The sequence below is a fragment of the Xyrauchen texanus genome, chromosome 22, assembly GCF_025860055.1.
Source record: "Xyrauchen texanus isolate HMW12.3.18 chromosome 22, RBS_HiC_50CHRs, whole genome shotgun sequence".
NCBI classification, from domain to species: Eukaryota; Metazoa; Chordata; class Actinopteri; order Cypriniformes; family Catostomidae; genus Xyrauchen; species Xyrauchen texanus.
In genome coordinates this window covers 43,123,560-43,140,096 of record NC_068297.1, presented here as the reverse complement: position 1 = coordinate 43,140,096, position 16,537 = coordinate 43,123,560, and the positions used below count along the sequence as shown (strand labels likewise).

At 41.4% G+C, this 16,537-nt stretch overlaps 1 protein-coding gene and 1 long non-coding RNA gene across 2 annotated transcripts; both read left to right on the top strand.

The window, feature by feature from the left end:
* The first annotated feature begins 12,967 nt into the window (after window positions 1-12,967).
* Window positions 12,968-13,657, top strand: LOC127662085 (uncharacterized). Its single transcript, XR_007972848.1, has 3 exons — window positions 12,968-13,045; window positions 13,195-13,478; window positions 13,585-13,657. It is a non-coding gene; the product is annotated as an uncharacterized LOC127662085 (long non-coding RNA).
* Window positions 13,658-13,720: 63 nt separating this feature from the next.
* LOC127662716 (uncharacterized) lies at window positions 13,721-15,068 on the top strand. Its single transcript, XM_052154002.1, has 4 exons — window positions 13,721-13,918; window positions 14,113-14,532; window positions 14,647-14,801; window positions 14,924-15,068. The coding sequence occupies exons 1-4, from the start codon at window positions 13,808-13,810 to the stop codon at window positions 15,066-15,068; spliced, it is 831 nt and encodes a 276-aa protein (XP_052009962.1). The 5' UTR covers window positions 13,721-13,807.
* The last annotated feature ends 1,469 nt before the right edge of the window (window positions 15,069-16,537 follow it).

The window sequence follows — 16,537 nt, the reverse complement described above, 5'->3', positions numbered from 1 at the left end:
TAGCATAGATGCCATTCAGTTTATTGCAGATTTATAGATCAATGTTTCTGGTTCTGGCTGACCTAATTTAAGCAGCCTAATTGTGAATTGATGGATAAATTAGGCATATGCCTGGCAAAATAGATGAGTCTTTAGTCTAGACTTAAACTGAGTGAGTGTGTCTGCATCTCGAACAGTGTTAATGAGATTATTCCATGGTTTAGGAGACAAATATGAAAAGAATCTACCTCCTTTTGTTGATTTTGATATTCTATGAACTATTAACAGGCCAGAATTTTGCAATCATAATGAAAATGATGGAATATAGCATGCTAGAAGGTCACTTAGCAGTCTAGACCAGAAGCCTTTCTTTTGGTCACACATTATACATACATTTTTGCATATATACAGTGAATTTTTTTTTCTTCACATATCCCAGCTAAGCTGAGGTCAGAGTGCAGGGTCAGCCATGATACGGTGCCCCTGGAGCAGATAGAGTCAAGGGCCTTGCTCAAGGGCCCAACAGTGGCATCTTGGCGGTGCTGGGGCTTGAACCCCCGACCTTCTGGTCAACTGCTAAGCCACCACTGCCCACTTAAGAACTGCAGAGCTAGACCATTCAAAGCTTTGTACATAGTTAACAGAATTTTAAAATGAATATGAAATTTAACAGGTAGCCAATTTAACGACGATAAAATGGGACTAATTTTATCGTCAGTACTCTGGCTGCTGCATTTTGAACCAAGTGAAGTTTATTTATTGATCTGCTGGACATTGTCCCAGTAATGCATTACAATAATCTAGTCTTGACGATATAAACAAATTAATTAGTTTCTCTGCATCAGCAACAGAGAGCATGTGTTACCAAATATTTCTTTGGTGGAAGAATGCTGTTCTACAAACATTGGTAATTTGATTTTCAAAGGATAGATTGGTATCAAATATAACACCTAAGTTCTTCACTGTTGAAGACGATGTAATAGTATATCCATTGAGAGTCAAATTATATTTTAGCGGCTGGTTTAGTGTATTTAGAGGCTTTTGTCCAATAATTAGTACTATTTTGTTGGAATTGAGTAGAAGGAAATTTCTGGCCATCCAATCTTTGATTTCATTGATACACTCTGCTAATTTGGAGAATTGTGAAATTTTCTTTGAGTTGAGAAGAAATATAAAGTTGGGTATCATTGGCATAACAGTGGAAATGTATTCCACGATTCCTGATAATATTACAATTTTCTTTAATCGAAGAAGTTCTTTGAGGCTTTGGGGTTTACTGAGAGTATGAGATAGAGCTGGATGATTATTAGTGAAGCTATCTTTAGTGGTCGAAAGAATAGTTCTACCTGAAAGATAGCGTGGTGCAGATTACATTAGCTGATCACAGCATACAAGAGACGAGGTACTGATCCGAGATGTCTTCGCTCTGTGGCTGAATTTCTATTGTAACAACATCAACACCATATGACAGAATTAAATCTAGCATATGATTATGGTCCTCTCACATTTAGTCTGACTCCAAGAGAGTTAAGTATATCGATAAATGCTAATCCCACTGTGTCATTTTCATTATCTATGTGAATGTTGAAGTCACCAACAATTAAAGCTCTTATTAAAGAACATATTACAGTGTCTGACATAATTTTTGCAAGTTCACACACCTCTTTAACATGATCTCTAGTGATCTCCGACTGGCAAGATGGACATCATTAGTGCTGACATTAATTATCAATTATAGAAAATCTACATTTTCAGATTAGGATTAGACAGCACTTGTAAATTTGATCTGATGTAAAATGCTCGAGCCCCAGAAATGCATTTTACAACAGTGGCTGGAGTCTCTATTTCCACATTCTTTATAATAGAATCACCAATTATTATGATTGGAAAGATTGGAAACCCTAACAGGAAAAGGAAAGTGTTTCTTTACTGAGCGAGTATGCTGCTGAGACTTCACCCAAATGCCCTGCTCTAGAAGTCAGCCTGACTATTTTCTTAAATATATCACATGTGAATTGTTCACTGTTGATGGAAGAAACCATCATAAACACGTGATATGCAATGCAGGAAGAAACAACATGAGTGTATGCCATGACTTACCGCAATTGTTTGTTGTTGTTGGTTGTTGGTTATTCCTAAGCTGTGAGGGTTTGAGATCGATGTGAATCCCTCATGCAGTTGTTTGTTGTTATGGTTGTTCTTGATAAGCGGTGCTTTAAGATCAATGCGATAATTCTTGCAACACAGAGGAGAAAAATGGGTGCGCATTGTATAATGCACATAGTTGAATCGTGATAAGAGAATAATGCAGGAGGAAACCTGATGCATGCTTAAAAATTGCAGATGTTAAGGATTAAATGCTGAAAACAGATAGATAAGCGATGTTATAAAAAGGTAGCAGGCTACAAACACAGACTCGAGCTCGGCGCCAGCAGCAACAGGTAAAATACACACAGATGAAACAATAGAAAAGTGAAAAAACCCAAACACGTGGTAAAATGACAAATTATAAAACGATGAACGTATGAGAATAAGAATAAGCAATGGTAAACATGGTAGCAGGCTACAAACACTCATGCAGCATGCCATCAGCAACAGAAAGTCCAGCGACGAGAGCAGAGGCGTCAACCAACTAGTTCAAGTGTATAGTACAAGTCATTGCACACTCACTCTAACCTCCTTTGATAAACTTATTTTATTTATTTATTTAGGCATATTTTAAACTGCAGTGTCACTTTATTCACATATGTATCAGAATGTGAGGGGAGACAAAGGGACCCAAACGCAGATTGAAACAGTCAATGGGGTATTTGCAACAGAGTCTTGTAATTGAAGAGAGGCACACCCGTCACCGGCTCCAGTGAGCAGAGTCAAAAACCAATAGCCGCTTAGTGGGCTAAGGAATGAGTGTGTTAGTATGATTAGTGCATGCTTAGTGGAAGTCAGGAGCAATCCGAAGAGAGAACGTTGAAGCTGGTGTGGTGTGAGGCTACAATGGAAGGGTGACAACCCCGTAGACGACGGCAACAAATTTTGGGCATACTCGACCCAAACTAAACTTTTGCTCCAAGAAGAAAGGTTATGGGAGGCCATGCATCGAAGGGTCTTTTCCAGTTCTTGGTTAGCTTGATCCGCATGCCCACAAACTCACTTTAGCCCCCAGCTGTCGACAGAACACAAAACGTGACACAAACTGGGGGCCTCTGTCAGAACCACATCAACTGGGAGGCCATGGGTGTGGAAGATGTGATTAATGACCACTACCACTGTCTCCCTCACTGAGGGGAATGAAACGAGCCACTTCGAGAACCAGTCCACTTCAGTCAAAATGACTGTTGCCGTGGGAGAGACCAGTTACAAAGTCCATGACTATGTGTGACCAGGGTCTCAAAGGGACTTACAGCGGTTGAAGGAGCCCAGCCGAAGTGTTACAGGAGGTTTTATTAACTGGACTGATCGCGGAATGATCAGCTTATCCTCTGGGCATGTGGTGGGTGTGCGGTGTTATATAGCGCATTACAGACTTTAGCCTCCACCTCCCAGTATCTCATGCCCACCACTCGAGGGGCTGGGAGGATGGTATCCACTGGAGCTTTTTTGGAGCCCGGGCGATACAACAGTGAAATAAAAATTTGTAAATAAAATACCCAGTGAGCCTGCCTAGAGTTAAGATGTTAGGTGCTACGGATGTACTCTAGGTTCTTGTGATCAGTCCAAACCACGAAAGGTATCCCTGAACCCTCTAACCGATGACACCACTCACCCAATGCCAACTGGACGGCCAGTAATTACCGGTTACCAACATCGTAATTCCGTTCTGCCAGTGCTAAGCGGTGCACACACAGACGTATCTTTCAAACACAGATGCATCTTTCCATCCGAAGGAGAGCGCTGTGAGAGGACCACTGCAACACCGACTTCGGACGCATCCACCTCCACCACGAACTGACTAGCAAGGTTACAGGTAATTAAAATATGTGCAGTTGAAAACCGCTCTTTAAGTTTAGAAAACACGGCTTCAGCCCGCGGAGACCAACAAAAGTGCGTGTGGAGGTGAGATCTGTCAGGGGCGTGACGATTTGGCTATAATTTCTTATAAACTTCCAAATAAAAGTTGGTCAACCCCAGAATCCTCTGCAATGCCTTGCAAGAATCTGGGGTTGGCAACTCGGAGACGGCTTTAACCTTGGCCGGGTCCATACGCACTCCCTCGGAAGAATGATGAACCCCAAGAACGGAACCGACAAGAAAAGTGCACTTCTCTGCCTAGACAAACAGCTGATTCTCCAACAGCCGCTGAAGTACCTGCCTGATGTGCCGCACATGGTCCTGCATATTCTTGGAGAAGATCAGAATATTGCCAAGATAAGCGAAAGCAAGTTTTTGAAAAACAAACAAGCACAAAATACACGAGCCCCTGGAAGACGGCGGGGCGCTGACCAATCTGAAAGGCATGGCCCAATTTTCAAAGTGCCCCCTATGGGTGTTAAATGCTGTCTTCCACTCATCCCCCTTCCTAACATTAACCAGGTGATAAACGTTGCGAAGGTCCAACTTTGTAAAGATGGACGCCCCCTGCAAGAGTTCGAAGGCAGAGGACATCAACGGTAAAGGATAACGGTTCTTCGCTGTGATGTTATTTAGCACCCGATAATCTATGAAGGATCTAAACAAGCCATCCTTCTTCTCCACAAAGAAGAACCCAGCTCCTGCCGGCGATGAGGAAGGGCGGATGAGACTGGCTGCTAAAGAATCCTTTATATACCTATTCATGGCTCCCTCTCAGGAGCCGAGAGTGAATACAGCCATCCTCAAGGAGGAGAGGTGCCAGGAAGCAATTCTATAGCACAGTCATATGGGTGATGAGGAGGGAGGGTCGAGATGCGGAACAAGCTGAACACCGCCACCAAGTGTTGGTACTCTGGACAAATCCGCCAGCTCATCCTGCAATGAAACACAAGACTGGACAGGGGAGACTGCAGAGTTGAGAAAATGTGAAGAACAAAAAGAGTTCCAAGCAAGGACTGTGTTGGTTGTCCAATCTATGTGTAAGCTGTGCATTACCAACCTGGGATTTCCCAGAAAAACTGGGGTCGATGGGGACTGGATGAGATAGAAGGACAACTGTTCAGAGTGGGTGATGACTGACAGGGGAATACCACTAAGTGTGTGAGTGGTGATGGGCTCATCCAAATGGAACCTGGGGAGCAATCATTTAAAGCCATGTCGATGTCAATGAAATTCCCTTCGGAAATCCACCAAAGCCGAAACCGTATGACTGTCTGTTTCATTCTGAAGCCGGGCCGGGAGAAGTGTGAGATATCCGGGGACTTTTTCCAAACCTAACCCTTTTAGAAGCTGCCGCTGCCTTTCCTTATGTGATACTGGAAGTAAATCCACCTGCATGAGCTCAGAGTCAAGGCGAGGGCCAGGTGATCTGGTAGAAGGAGTGGGTGAAGATCAGCTGCCCGAGAATATGAAGAGCAGCGTCAACGATGATCATGAAGCTGAGTCAGGCGTTGATCGACTTGGATGGCCAGGTCCACCAAATCGTCAAATCGAGGGGGGAGATCCAAAGGATAAATCTCATCCTGGATAGTATCAGAAAGTCCTTGCAAGATCAGGTCTCACATAGCATGATTGATTGGGGCCACTGGAAGCGGCCAGGGTGCGAAACTATCGCATAGTCAGCTACTAATTGATTACCCTTGGACAGTCAAAATAAAATCCTCCCAGTCTCCCAACCTTGAGCTGCATTGTCCAATAGAAACAAAAGTTAAGAGGAGAAAGCTTCATAGGCAGAGCAGCATGGATGCTTGCTATCTCCAATTTCTCCAGCCCATCCAGAGAGGAGCGTAATTAACAAGCAATCTTCATCATGTCTGAGGAAAATGTGGAAGGCTGCAAGAAGAACAGTGAGCATTGTGAGAGAAAAGATCTAACAGAACCCTCACCTGAGAACAGACAGGAGGGAGGATGTGCGCCTCTGGGCACCATAGGGTGTGGGAAGCTGCCGAAGGAGATGTGGAGGGGTGTGTCCTGCACCGGACTGGGATCGAGAGGAGGGCGGAGCTGCTGGACCACCGCGGTGAGTTCTGCAAGCTGTGAAGCCATCATTTCCAGAGTGCGGTTAGAGGCAGAGATTTGATCTTGGTTTCGTCCAAGCAGACCTTCTTGTTGTGAAAGGGCAGAACAAAGAGTAGTCTCCTCCGCTAAGTCAATCGAGTGCTTTATTCAACACAATGTAGCGACAACCCCATTCCAATTGCATCAATATGACCTATTAATGTACATTTCTAATAATAAATGTAATAATTGTAAAATAAAAACTGATAATTATTGTAATGCAATTTTTAAGTAACTATGCAACTCTAAATATTAGGTAAATTACTGAATATTGACTCATGAAGGCAGAGGAAAGGGGCTTCATTATATTCTTGATGTAATTATGCACAAAATAGAAGTCCATGCTGTTTTACCAAGGTCCATTCATTTGCAGATTTCTGGCCTCGCCCCTGCTTAGAAATCCAATATTCACTGTGCATTATCACAATGAAAATCAATGGATGAATTCAAAAGCTGAAAAATGTTGCTTTCATAGGCTTTCTATGGAGGTAGTCATGTTCTGAGACCAGTGCAGACAGACAGACATTCACTCCTAAAATCTGATTAAAAGTTCAGTTACAGACTGCTGCTGATATTTGGATCACTCAACATGTTTGGCAGACAAGGCACTATGATAATCAGTACATAGATTCAGAATTTATCATGTAGAATTTTATTTTAACATGGTTGGCAGTGATTGGACAATGCTGAAAATTACTTTGTCAGAATTAATTATGCTAATTTCGGACTGGTAAAAGGATTCAGCACTGACTATCAGTTTGACAGCGCATAGAGAGAAAATTGAGATCTTGTTGACAAAGTAGAAAAAAGCACTGTAACATAAAAGTCAAATCAAGTTCAATCATTTTTATTTGAATAATTTTTTATTTGTTCTTTTCCCAATACACATTGTTCCATAGCAGTTTTATAGAAAATCAGCTGTAATGTCTGTAACATCTTTCAAAATTGAATAACAAACACTCTTGGAAACATAAACAATTTGATTAAAAAATATGACTTTCTATAGCTTGGTATTATTAAAATTTCACAATTTTGTCCGCTTTGCACAAATGAGGACATATATTTTTAGGAAAACTGTTTTCTCTTCAATTTAGTTTTTATGTTTATATATTGTGCTTCAAGTTACAAATCAAAAAGGGAAAAGAAAATGCACACAGCTGCCATGCTCGGGTCTCAGGAGGTTAGAGCGGTTACAAATGTTTGGAATTGCACAACTATATGAACCTGCAGCACTTTTGCATGCAAAAAGCTCTGAGAGTGCTGAAAACAGTATATCATGAACCCCAAGCGTGCACACAGAACAGCGTGTCACCAGTTCACAATATTGCTTAATTTTACATCATTGCAATGTTTTTGTGTGAATATTCAATATATCACCAAGCCCTAGTGGTCACTAATAAAATTGCAAGAGTGCACGGCATACCTGTTGTTCACTGTAATCTTCAATCTCTTTAAAAACCCCAGTATTGTTCCTGTGATGACATTGACAAATCCTGCCAGTCTGATTGACAGCTGCCCAGTAGCCATTACCCATGTGCTCATGAAATACTTTCAGAGACTATTTCAAAGATTTAATCAACCCACTAGAGTTGGAATATATCTCCAACAAGTCAATGACCTAATCTGATGTGCTGACGTTTCTTATAAAGCACTTTTATTAGACTATTGGACTATAATGGATGGTAGACTGAAGCTTCATTGAAGGTATACATACCTTTTTATGGCCTTGTAGCAGATTATGGACATTATCAAAATAAGGAGAGCCAAAACGCTTCCTATTGTCCCAAACACAAAGATGTACGTCCACCAGGAGCTCAACACTGGACCAGAAGACTCTACTGCTGAAAGAGAAAGATCCATTAATAAAATAATGATTAAATCACACATAAATCAAAGCTATTATAACTATTAACTATTATAATTGATTATAGAATATCAGCACAGACTGCTGAAAAATTTAAGATTATGTCTCTCAACTGTATTGGATTTAAACTGAATTGTTGTTGTGTCTTTTGCCTCCTGGACAGGCCACTTTTGCAAAGTTTGGGTTCATTTTTTTAAATCAAATCACTTTATTGTCACACTACCATGTACACAAGTGCAACAGTAGGTGAAATTCTTGTGTGCAGTTCCGAGCAACATAGCAGTCATGACAGTGACGAGACATATACCAATTACAATTAAACAACATATTTACACAACACAATTTACATATCAAATGTACACATACTTACACAATATAGAATACACAATATAAAATACAATAAGTAAAGAGTATATGAAATTATATATATATATATATATATATATTACTCAACTCTTCTGGAAGCTGGTTCCAGCTGCGGCTGGCATAATAGCTAAAAGCAGACTCTCCTTGCTTAGAGTGAACCCTTGGTATTTCTAGCTGATGTGATCCTAATGATCTGAGTGATCTGTTGGGTTTATATTCAGTGAGCATATCTGCAATATATTGAGGTCCTAGCCCATTGAGTGATTTATATACCAGTAATAATACTTTAAATCCTAAATGTAACTGGGAGCCAGTGTATAGACCTGAGGACTGGTGTGATATGTTCATATTTTCTGGTTCTGCTCAGAATCCTGGCAGCAGCGTTCTGTATGAGCTGCAAATGTCTTATGGTCTTTTTGGGAAGGCCAGTGAGGAGTCCATTACAATAATCCACCCTGCTGGTGATGAAAGCATGCACAAGTTTCTCTAGGTCTTGACTGGAAACAAAGCATCTAATTCTTGCAATATTTTTCAGATGATAGTATGCTGATTTAGTTATTGCTTTGACATGACTACTGAAACTGAGGTCTGACTCTAGAGACACACCAAGATTCCTGACATGATTTTTAGTTGTTTGACCCCTAGCGTCAAGCTATGCATTCACCTTGAGAACTTCGTCTTTGTTTCCAAAGACAATGACTTCAGTTTTGTCTTTGTTTAACTGAAGAAAGTTTTGGCACATCCAACTTCATCAATGCATTGGCACAGGGAGTCAATGGGGCTGTAATCGTTAGGTGATAGGGCTAAGTAGATCTGTGTGTTGTCTGCATAGCTGTGGTAAGCAATTTGGTTCTTTCTCGTTATTTGGCTCATTGGGAGCATATACAGGTTGAACAGGAGTGGTGCAAGAATTGAGCCTTGAGGGACTCTGCATGTCATGGACGTCCACTCAGACTTATGGTCTCCTACACTCACATAATAACCTCTCCCTTCTAAGTATGACCTGAACCATTTTAGGACCATCCCAGAAAGCCCCACCCAGTTTTCCAGCCTGTCAAGAAGTATGTTGTGATCGACAGTGTCAAATGCAGCACTGAGGTCGAGTAGTACCAGTACTGATAATTTGCCTGTATCAGTATTTAAGCGAATATCATTTATTATCTTTATGAGCGCTGTCTCTGTGCTGTGATGCGATCGGAAACCAGATTGAAAATTGTCAAAGTATCCATTCGAGTTCAAGAACTTTTTCAATGATCTTGCCTATGAAAGGAAGATTTGAGATCGGTTTATAGTTGCTTAATATGGTCTTATCCAGATTGCTCTTTTTCAAGAGGGGTTTGACAACTGCAGTTTTCAGGGAGTTTGGAAAACTCCCAGAGAGAAGTGAAGAGTTTATCACTTCTAGGAGATCTGCTTCTAAACAGTTGAACACACTTTTGAAAAAAGATGTGGGAAGTGCATCAAGGGCATAGGTTGATGTTTTAAGGTGCTGTACGGTTTCTTCCAAAATTTTACCATCAATTTCTTTGAAATCAGACATAGTAACTACTTTCTCAGGTTGTGGTTTGATTTGTCTGACCCCAGCACAACTCAAGGATGTGCTGATCACCTTTCTGATATTATTGATTTTTTCAGAGAAGAAAGAAGCAAACTCACTGCACTTGCTGTCTGAAAGCATTTCACTGGGAATCTGGCTTGAGGGGTATGTCAGTCTCTCTACAGTCGCAAAAAGAGTGCGTGTGATGTTTATATTCGAGAAGAAAGTCTGTCTAGCTTTGCTTAGTTCCATATTAAAAGCATGGATGCTGTCTTTGTAGATGTTATAATGGACTACAAGTTTTGTCTTCCGCTACATGCGCTCTGCTTTTCTGCATTGTCTTTTCATATTTTGCACTGCTGTTGAGTTTCTCCAAGGTGCCTTTTGTCTGCCATTCTTCTTCCTGACTTTCACAGGAGCAATATCATCAATTACACTTTTAACTTTTGAGTTAAAAGAATCAAGGAGAAAATCAAGAGTCAGCAGATATACTTGGTGTTAAAGATATAGCCTTCATAAATAGTACACTAGTGTTCTCATTTAAGCATCTCTTCTTGACAGACACAGATCTAGCTTCAATGGCAGGAGAGATCAATATATCAAAGAAAATACAGAAATGATCAGACAGTGCTACATCCTTAATAACAATCGATGAAATGTTTAGACCCTTACTGATAAGTAAATCTAGAGTGTGTCCATGATTGTGTGTGGGTCCATGTACATGCTGAGTCAGATCAAAAGTTTTTAAAACAGTTTTGATTTCTTTTGTCATATTGTTTTCTGCATTATCTATGTGAATGTTAAAGTCTCCAGCAATGGCAAAACAGTCAAACTCTGAGGTAATTGTTGATAACAGTTCTGTAAAGTCCTCAGCAAAGGCTGGAGAGTATTTTGGAGGCCTGTAAATAATGATAAGTAAAATGCGTGGAGCACCTTTTAACACACTACCCAGATATTCGAAAGACGGGTAATTCCCAAATAATATTTGCTTACATTGATAGACATCTTTAAAAAGAGCAGCTAAACCCCTACCTCTCCTACCTTCTCTGCAGAGACTCAAAAAAGTAAAGTTAGGAGGGGATGTTTCATTAAGGACTGTTGCACTACAGCTGTCTTCTAGCCAAGTTTCATTTAGAAACATAAAATCCAGGTTGTATGTGCTTATTAAGTCGTTGACTAGAAGTGATTTATTTTTAAGTGAGTGGATGTTTAAAAATGCTAACTTAACAGTTTTTGTCCCCACAGCAATCTTAGTTTGGTGTGTAACAGGCACCAGATTAGATGTGTTTGCTGTATGGCTTTTGAAGGCCTTAGACTTTCTATCATGTAATCGAACAGCAATAGAGAAAGATACAGGCACACTGGGTTCCCGCTTGTTTTGTAAACATTTGAGAAAGTTACTGTTATCATAGCGGGGACCCGACACATATCACTGAGAGCTGGTATCAGTTGTTTTTGGTTCACCTTGAGCAGATGGAGGAGGGTGTGAGCCCTGGTGTTGTGGCAGAGGTCGAAGTGCTGTCACAGTAGGAGGGGGAGGGCGAGCTGGGCCCGCAGGTGGTTGAGGGTCCTGCTGTTTTTTGCTTGATATCTGGGGGCTTGCAGCAAAAGAGTGGGATAGTTTGGTTCCAGCATACACCAGTTCTTCCATTTTCTCTGAGAAGCACAGATGTGGAGATGCTGGAGAGAGGGATAACGTGTCTGGTGAGAGGGGCTGTTGCTCTGGTGTTATCGGAGGCTGTAATATGCTGTCCTGGTTTCCCTGGGTGTTTTCCAGAAAGTCGTCCTTGGGTGCTGAATCTTGGAGCAGTTCTAATATGTGACCCGTCACGGAAACCAGTGACACAAGTCGGCAGCACAACTTGTGAGCAAAATGAGAAACAAGTGTTTTTTTCCAAAATTGGTGATTTCCGCTTTTTTGCAGAATCTGTTAGTTGAGATCATGAAGAAGCCTCTCCATGTTTGAGATAACAGTATTGGTATATTTAAAAGCGTACATTTTGAGGTTGAAATCGGCTTGTTTTTCGGAGATTCTAGCATGCAGTAGGGGCGTGTCATTGTCTGTGTGTATTTCCGTACTGAATAGCCGCGGCGCTTTTGCCCCGCCCCCAACAGCGTGGCTACTTATTATGCAGCGCTCTAGCCGGCTCTATCTGATATCAAAATTCAATGAAGATGGGCGCCGCAAAGAATGTCGCGAGACGAGCTGAACCGTGGCGTTACAACGAAAATGTTTTGAAGTACTTCTTCGACAAGCCGGATGCTTATGAACAAGCGTTCACTGATTCTGAAGACGATCTGAGCGGCGATGAAAGTGGCATGATAAGACTGAATAATATCCCTAATCTACAACTGAGCGAAGATGAAGACGAGGAAGAATGTATCGGACTGGCGTCAGGCGAGTTGGACCGTAAGATATCAGAGGCTATATCGATAGTAACATTTGATGGGGATATAGATAGAGAAATGGGGAAAATCCGTAACTTTGACTGTAAATGTTACACGAGGAGAAAAGAGAACTCTCTGCATGGGAGACAGTCTTGTAGCCAGAAGCTTTCTCCAGACATTATGTACAACATCACGGCTGGATTCTTTAGCTGCTTGGAAAAAGAGTGGCAGGACATGCAATTATTGGACATTTAGAGGCAAACAGGCGCACAGTGCAAACTTCGGAGATGGTTACATCCACAAAGAAGACCCGACAAAGAGAAAGTGTGCCCGAGCGACTTATTTCATTGGAGGCAACGAGATCTGCAAGAATACTTTTCTGTTTCTTATGGGGTGAGTTTCCATAAACATCAAAGTTTGTCGCTTTTTGTTCATTCTAAGAACACGTTACACGTTATCTCATGTTTAGTCCATGTTTAGACCTTCCAATACCTACCTATTGTTTTTAGCTAGCTCAGGACTGTCGTTTTAATTGTAGCGTTAGCTGCTAATCGTTAGCATCATATCACTTGCCAAAACCCCCATTACTATAATGAGCTTTAAGATGGTAATGTGAGCTTCTGCTATTAATTTGAATAATGCTTCAATTGCTTGAATTGACTGGTGTTAATGACTTAATTTAGGATTTTTTAATCCTTTGACTCGAACCAGGTCTAACCACTAACTGAGGTCTAAACCAGGACTAAAACAAGACTAAACCAGGAAGTACAGATACAAGCTCTAAAGTAAGTAAAAGTAAAAAGTATTCATCATAAAATTTACTTCAGTAAAGTAAAAGTACCTATAATTTGTACAATACATTTTGATATAGGTGACAAGATGCCTGTTAGCAAGACCATGATGTTAAACGTTTTTCTTATTTCCCCTTTTTCAGCATTGGCAGAGACACCCTGGCTGATATAGTCAAACACTATGAGGAGAATGGGGCAAGACCACGTTTGAGGAAGAAGCACTCATTGCCACGTCCACCAGCCAGGTTCATCAGCCCTGAGGATATCAACAGAGTTGTGGACTTCATAAAACACTATGCAGAAGACAATGCCATCATGCTGCCTGGCCGACAGCCTGGGCATAAGGATTGGCATGTGAAGTTGCTGCCAACTCATGTGTCCAAGGCCTCAGTGTGGCGTCTCTACGTGAAGTCTGCTAAGGAGCTTGGTATGTGTAAACATTGATTTAAAATTGAGTGCTTATAAAGTGAAATAATGCGGAGCACTATTAGCAATTACAATACAATTAACCATAAGCAATATCTGTTTTTCAGGTGAGCGTGCAGTTTGTAAAACCAGCTTCAAAGCACTGTGGAACCGACTTCTCCCACACATCAAAAGTTGCCGGCCACGCACAGATCTCTGCTGGCAGTGCCAAAGCAATAACGAGCAGCTGATACGAGTGCAAACCTCCCAGATGATAGAAAGTCTGAAGCAGTAAAGAAGCAACAAGATCATCTTTCCCTTGTGCAGAAAGAGAGGGCTGTGTACAACGACATGACTGCTGCCTGCAGAAAGATTTGCTCTGGCTCCAACCTGTCTTTTGGACCATCCCTACCAGCAAGCAAGAAGATTAGGATGCATTACAGTTTTGATTTTGCTCAGCAGGTAATATTTCACACACATTTACTTCACATTACTTTATTAATGTCCCTTAAAGGGCGATTTGGTGCATGAGAATAAATAGTGCAAATGCAGAATAGCATCAATATAGTAAGTTTTATCTTTATTAGACAATTATGAATAGATGCAAATTTAATTTAATCTAATCCAAGTTCCCTCTCTCCCTCTGTCTCCTACAGTTACACTTTCCCTCAAACCCTCTCCAGCCAGGACCAATGTACTTCCTGACCCCACGGAAATGTGGCCTATTTGGTGTTTCATGTGAAGGGCTGCAGAAACAGGTGAATTACCTGATTGATGAAGGCATGTCATCTACTAAGGGAAGCAATGAAGTCATCAGCTACATGCATCATTTCTTCGGCAACTTTGGAGTTGGAGAAACAGAGGTGGATCTTCATTGTGACAACTGCAGTGGGCAGAACAAGAACAACTTCATGCTCTGGTACCTTGCCTGGCGGGTTGGACACAAGCTTCACGATAAAATTGAAATCCACTTCCTTATTGCTGGCCACACCAAGTTTTCCCCTGACTGTGGCTTTGGACTCATCAAGCAAGCCTACATGAAGACAAGAGTCAACACTTTGGCAGACATCGCTGAGGTACTTTAACTTTACTTTGCTTTAATGACTTCAGTGCTGTTTTCTGTTCTGCTTCAATGAAACATTTAACTGAAGATCTTTTTTTTCTTCCTCTCTTCTCTTTTTTGTCATCAGGTTGTGGAAAACAGCTCTCCTGTGAGTCACCTCAATATCCCACAGCTTGTTGGAACGGCAGAGGGCAAAGTTTTAGTCCAGACCTTCGACTGGCAGCAGCATCTGACTCGCCACTTCCGTAGACTCCCACAGATCAAGAGTTATCAGCACTTCAGGTAATTGAAACTTTCACATTGTGTACATACAATATAACATAGCAACAACATACACATGACAGTTTTTTATAAGAAAATACTTTGCCATGTTTAAAATGTCTTATGTGCTTTTTCTGTCACAGCTTTGAAGCCAAGAGACCAGGTGTGGTGCTTGCAAAAAGTCACCGTGATGCACAACCTGTCGAATATCAGCTACTGCTGCGACGGAGCAGATCTGCCCCCTGTCGACGGTCTTCCTGTCCTGGCCCCACCTGGACTGAAAATTGACAGGCAGACCTATCTATATGAAAAAATCAGGCCATTCTGTGCTGACGAGGCAAGAGACATCACATGCCCAGCCAAGGGTCACAACACAGAAGAGTCCACAGAAGAGGATGCTGAATGTAATTTCATTGGACTGTGTCACAAAGACCTTTTTTCTTGTTTACAACACCTGCAATGTCACTTTATCAACCAACCACCTGAATTTAGTTTTACATTCTTGTATGAAAAGCACTCAGTGTACATAAGAGTTGCCTATACAGTTTTATCGGTAGATGCTAAGAGACATTTATTTATTACCTGTTTGCAAACTTTTTTTTTCTTTGATGGCACATTTTCCTGACCTTTTGCTCCCCCTGTGCTTTACAGCTTTACAGGGGGAGCTTTACAGGGGTATGGCTTATCTAAATGAGATGTAAATGAGCCCTATTGTCACTCCCAGCAGCAGAGAGAGGTGAGAACTGCACAATCTTTTGAGGCCGTTTTCTCCCCTTTTAGCTTTTTTGAGTGCCTACCTTCAAATGGCCACAACTTCTCCAAATATTGTCAGATTTCCATGTGTTACAAATCGTTGGAAAGCTTGGAGACTACACTTTCAGAATCTGTGAATAACTCAAAATGCCCCAAAACCGACTTGTGTCCCTACTTTCCGTGATATATCGGTCACATATATCACAGTCCGTCTGTGGTGAGCTTTGTGGGCAGGGCTCAGCTGAGATTGTGTCTGTGAGCAGAAATTGTTGTGGCTGAGTGGTGTTATCATTGTCCTTGTGTGATTTGTCAACCGCATGTCCATTCAGGTGCTGAAGTGAAGTCCTGTGGTCATTCATACTGTGTCCAGGTGTGTGTGCCATTCAGATTGAGTGGATTGGCACACACTGCAGAAGGATGATTTAGGGAGAAGTGGATATTGTCCTTTAGCACTCTTGAACCAAGTTTGTTTGGGTGGTGGCCATCCTGTCGAAACAGTTGCCTCTGACTCCAGAAAAGATTGTCAATTGAAGTTAACTCGTCCTTGGGTGCTGAATCTTGGAGCAGTTCTAATATGTGACCCGTCACGGAAACCAGTGACACAAGTCGGCAGCACAACTTGTGAGCAAAATAAGAAACAAGTGTTTTTTTCCAAAATTGGTGATTTCCGCTTTTTTGCAGAATCGGTTAGCAACCGTGAAAACCTGTTTGTTCCTCTTGCTGGAAGTGGTCCACTGATGAATGTTTGAACTTTCAGTCTTTTAAGTGTTTCAAAAAGTTCATTGAAATCTTTCTTAAGGAGTTCTGACTGCTCTTTATGAATATCATTCTTTCCCACATGAATGATGAGTTGATTTGCAGTCTTATGTTTCATCAGAATGTTCTGAAGTTCCCTGTTTACATCCGAAGTTGTTGCTTGTGGAAGGCAGCATGTAGTTGTATCCCTGCTGCTAACGTTTCTGATTATGGAGTCACCCACTATCAGAGTCCTGGGCCCGGCTGTG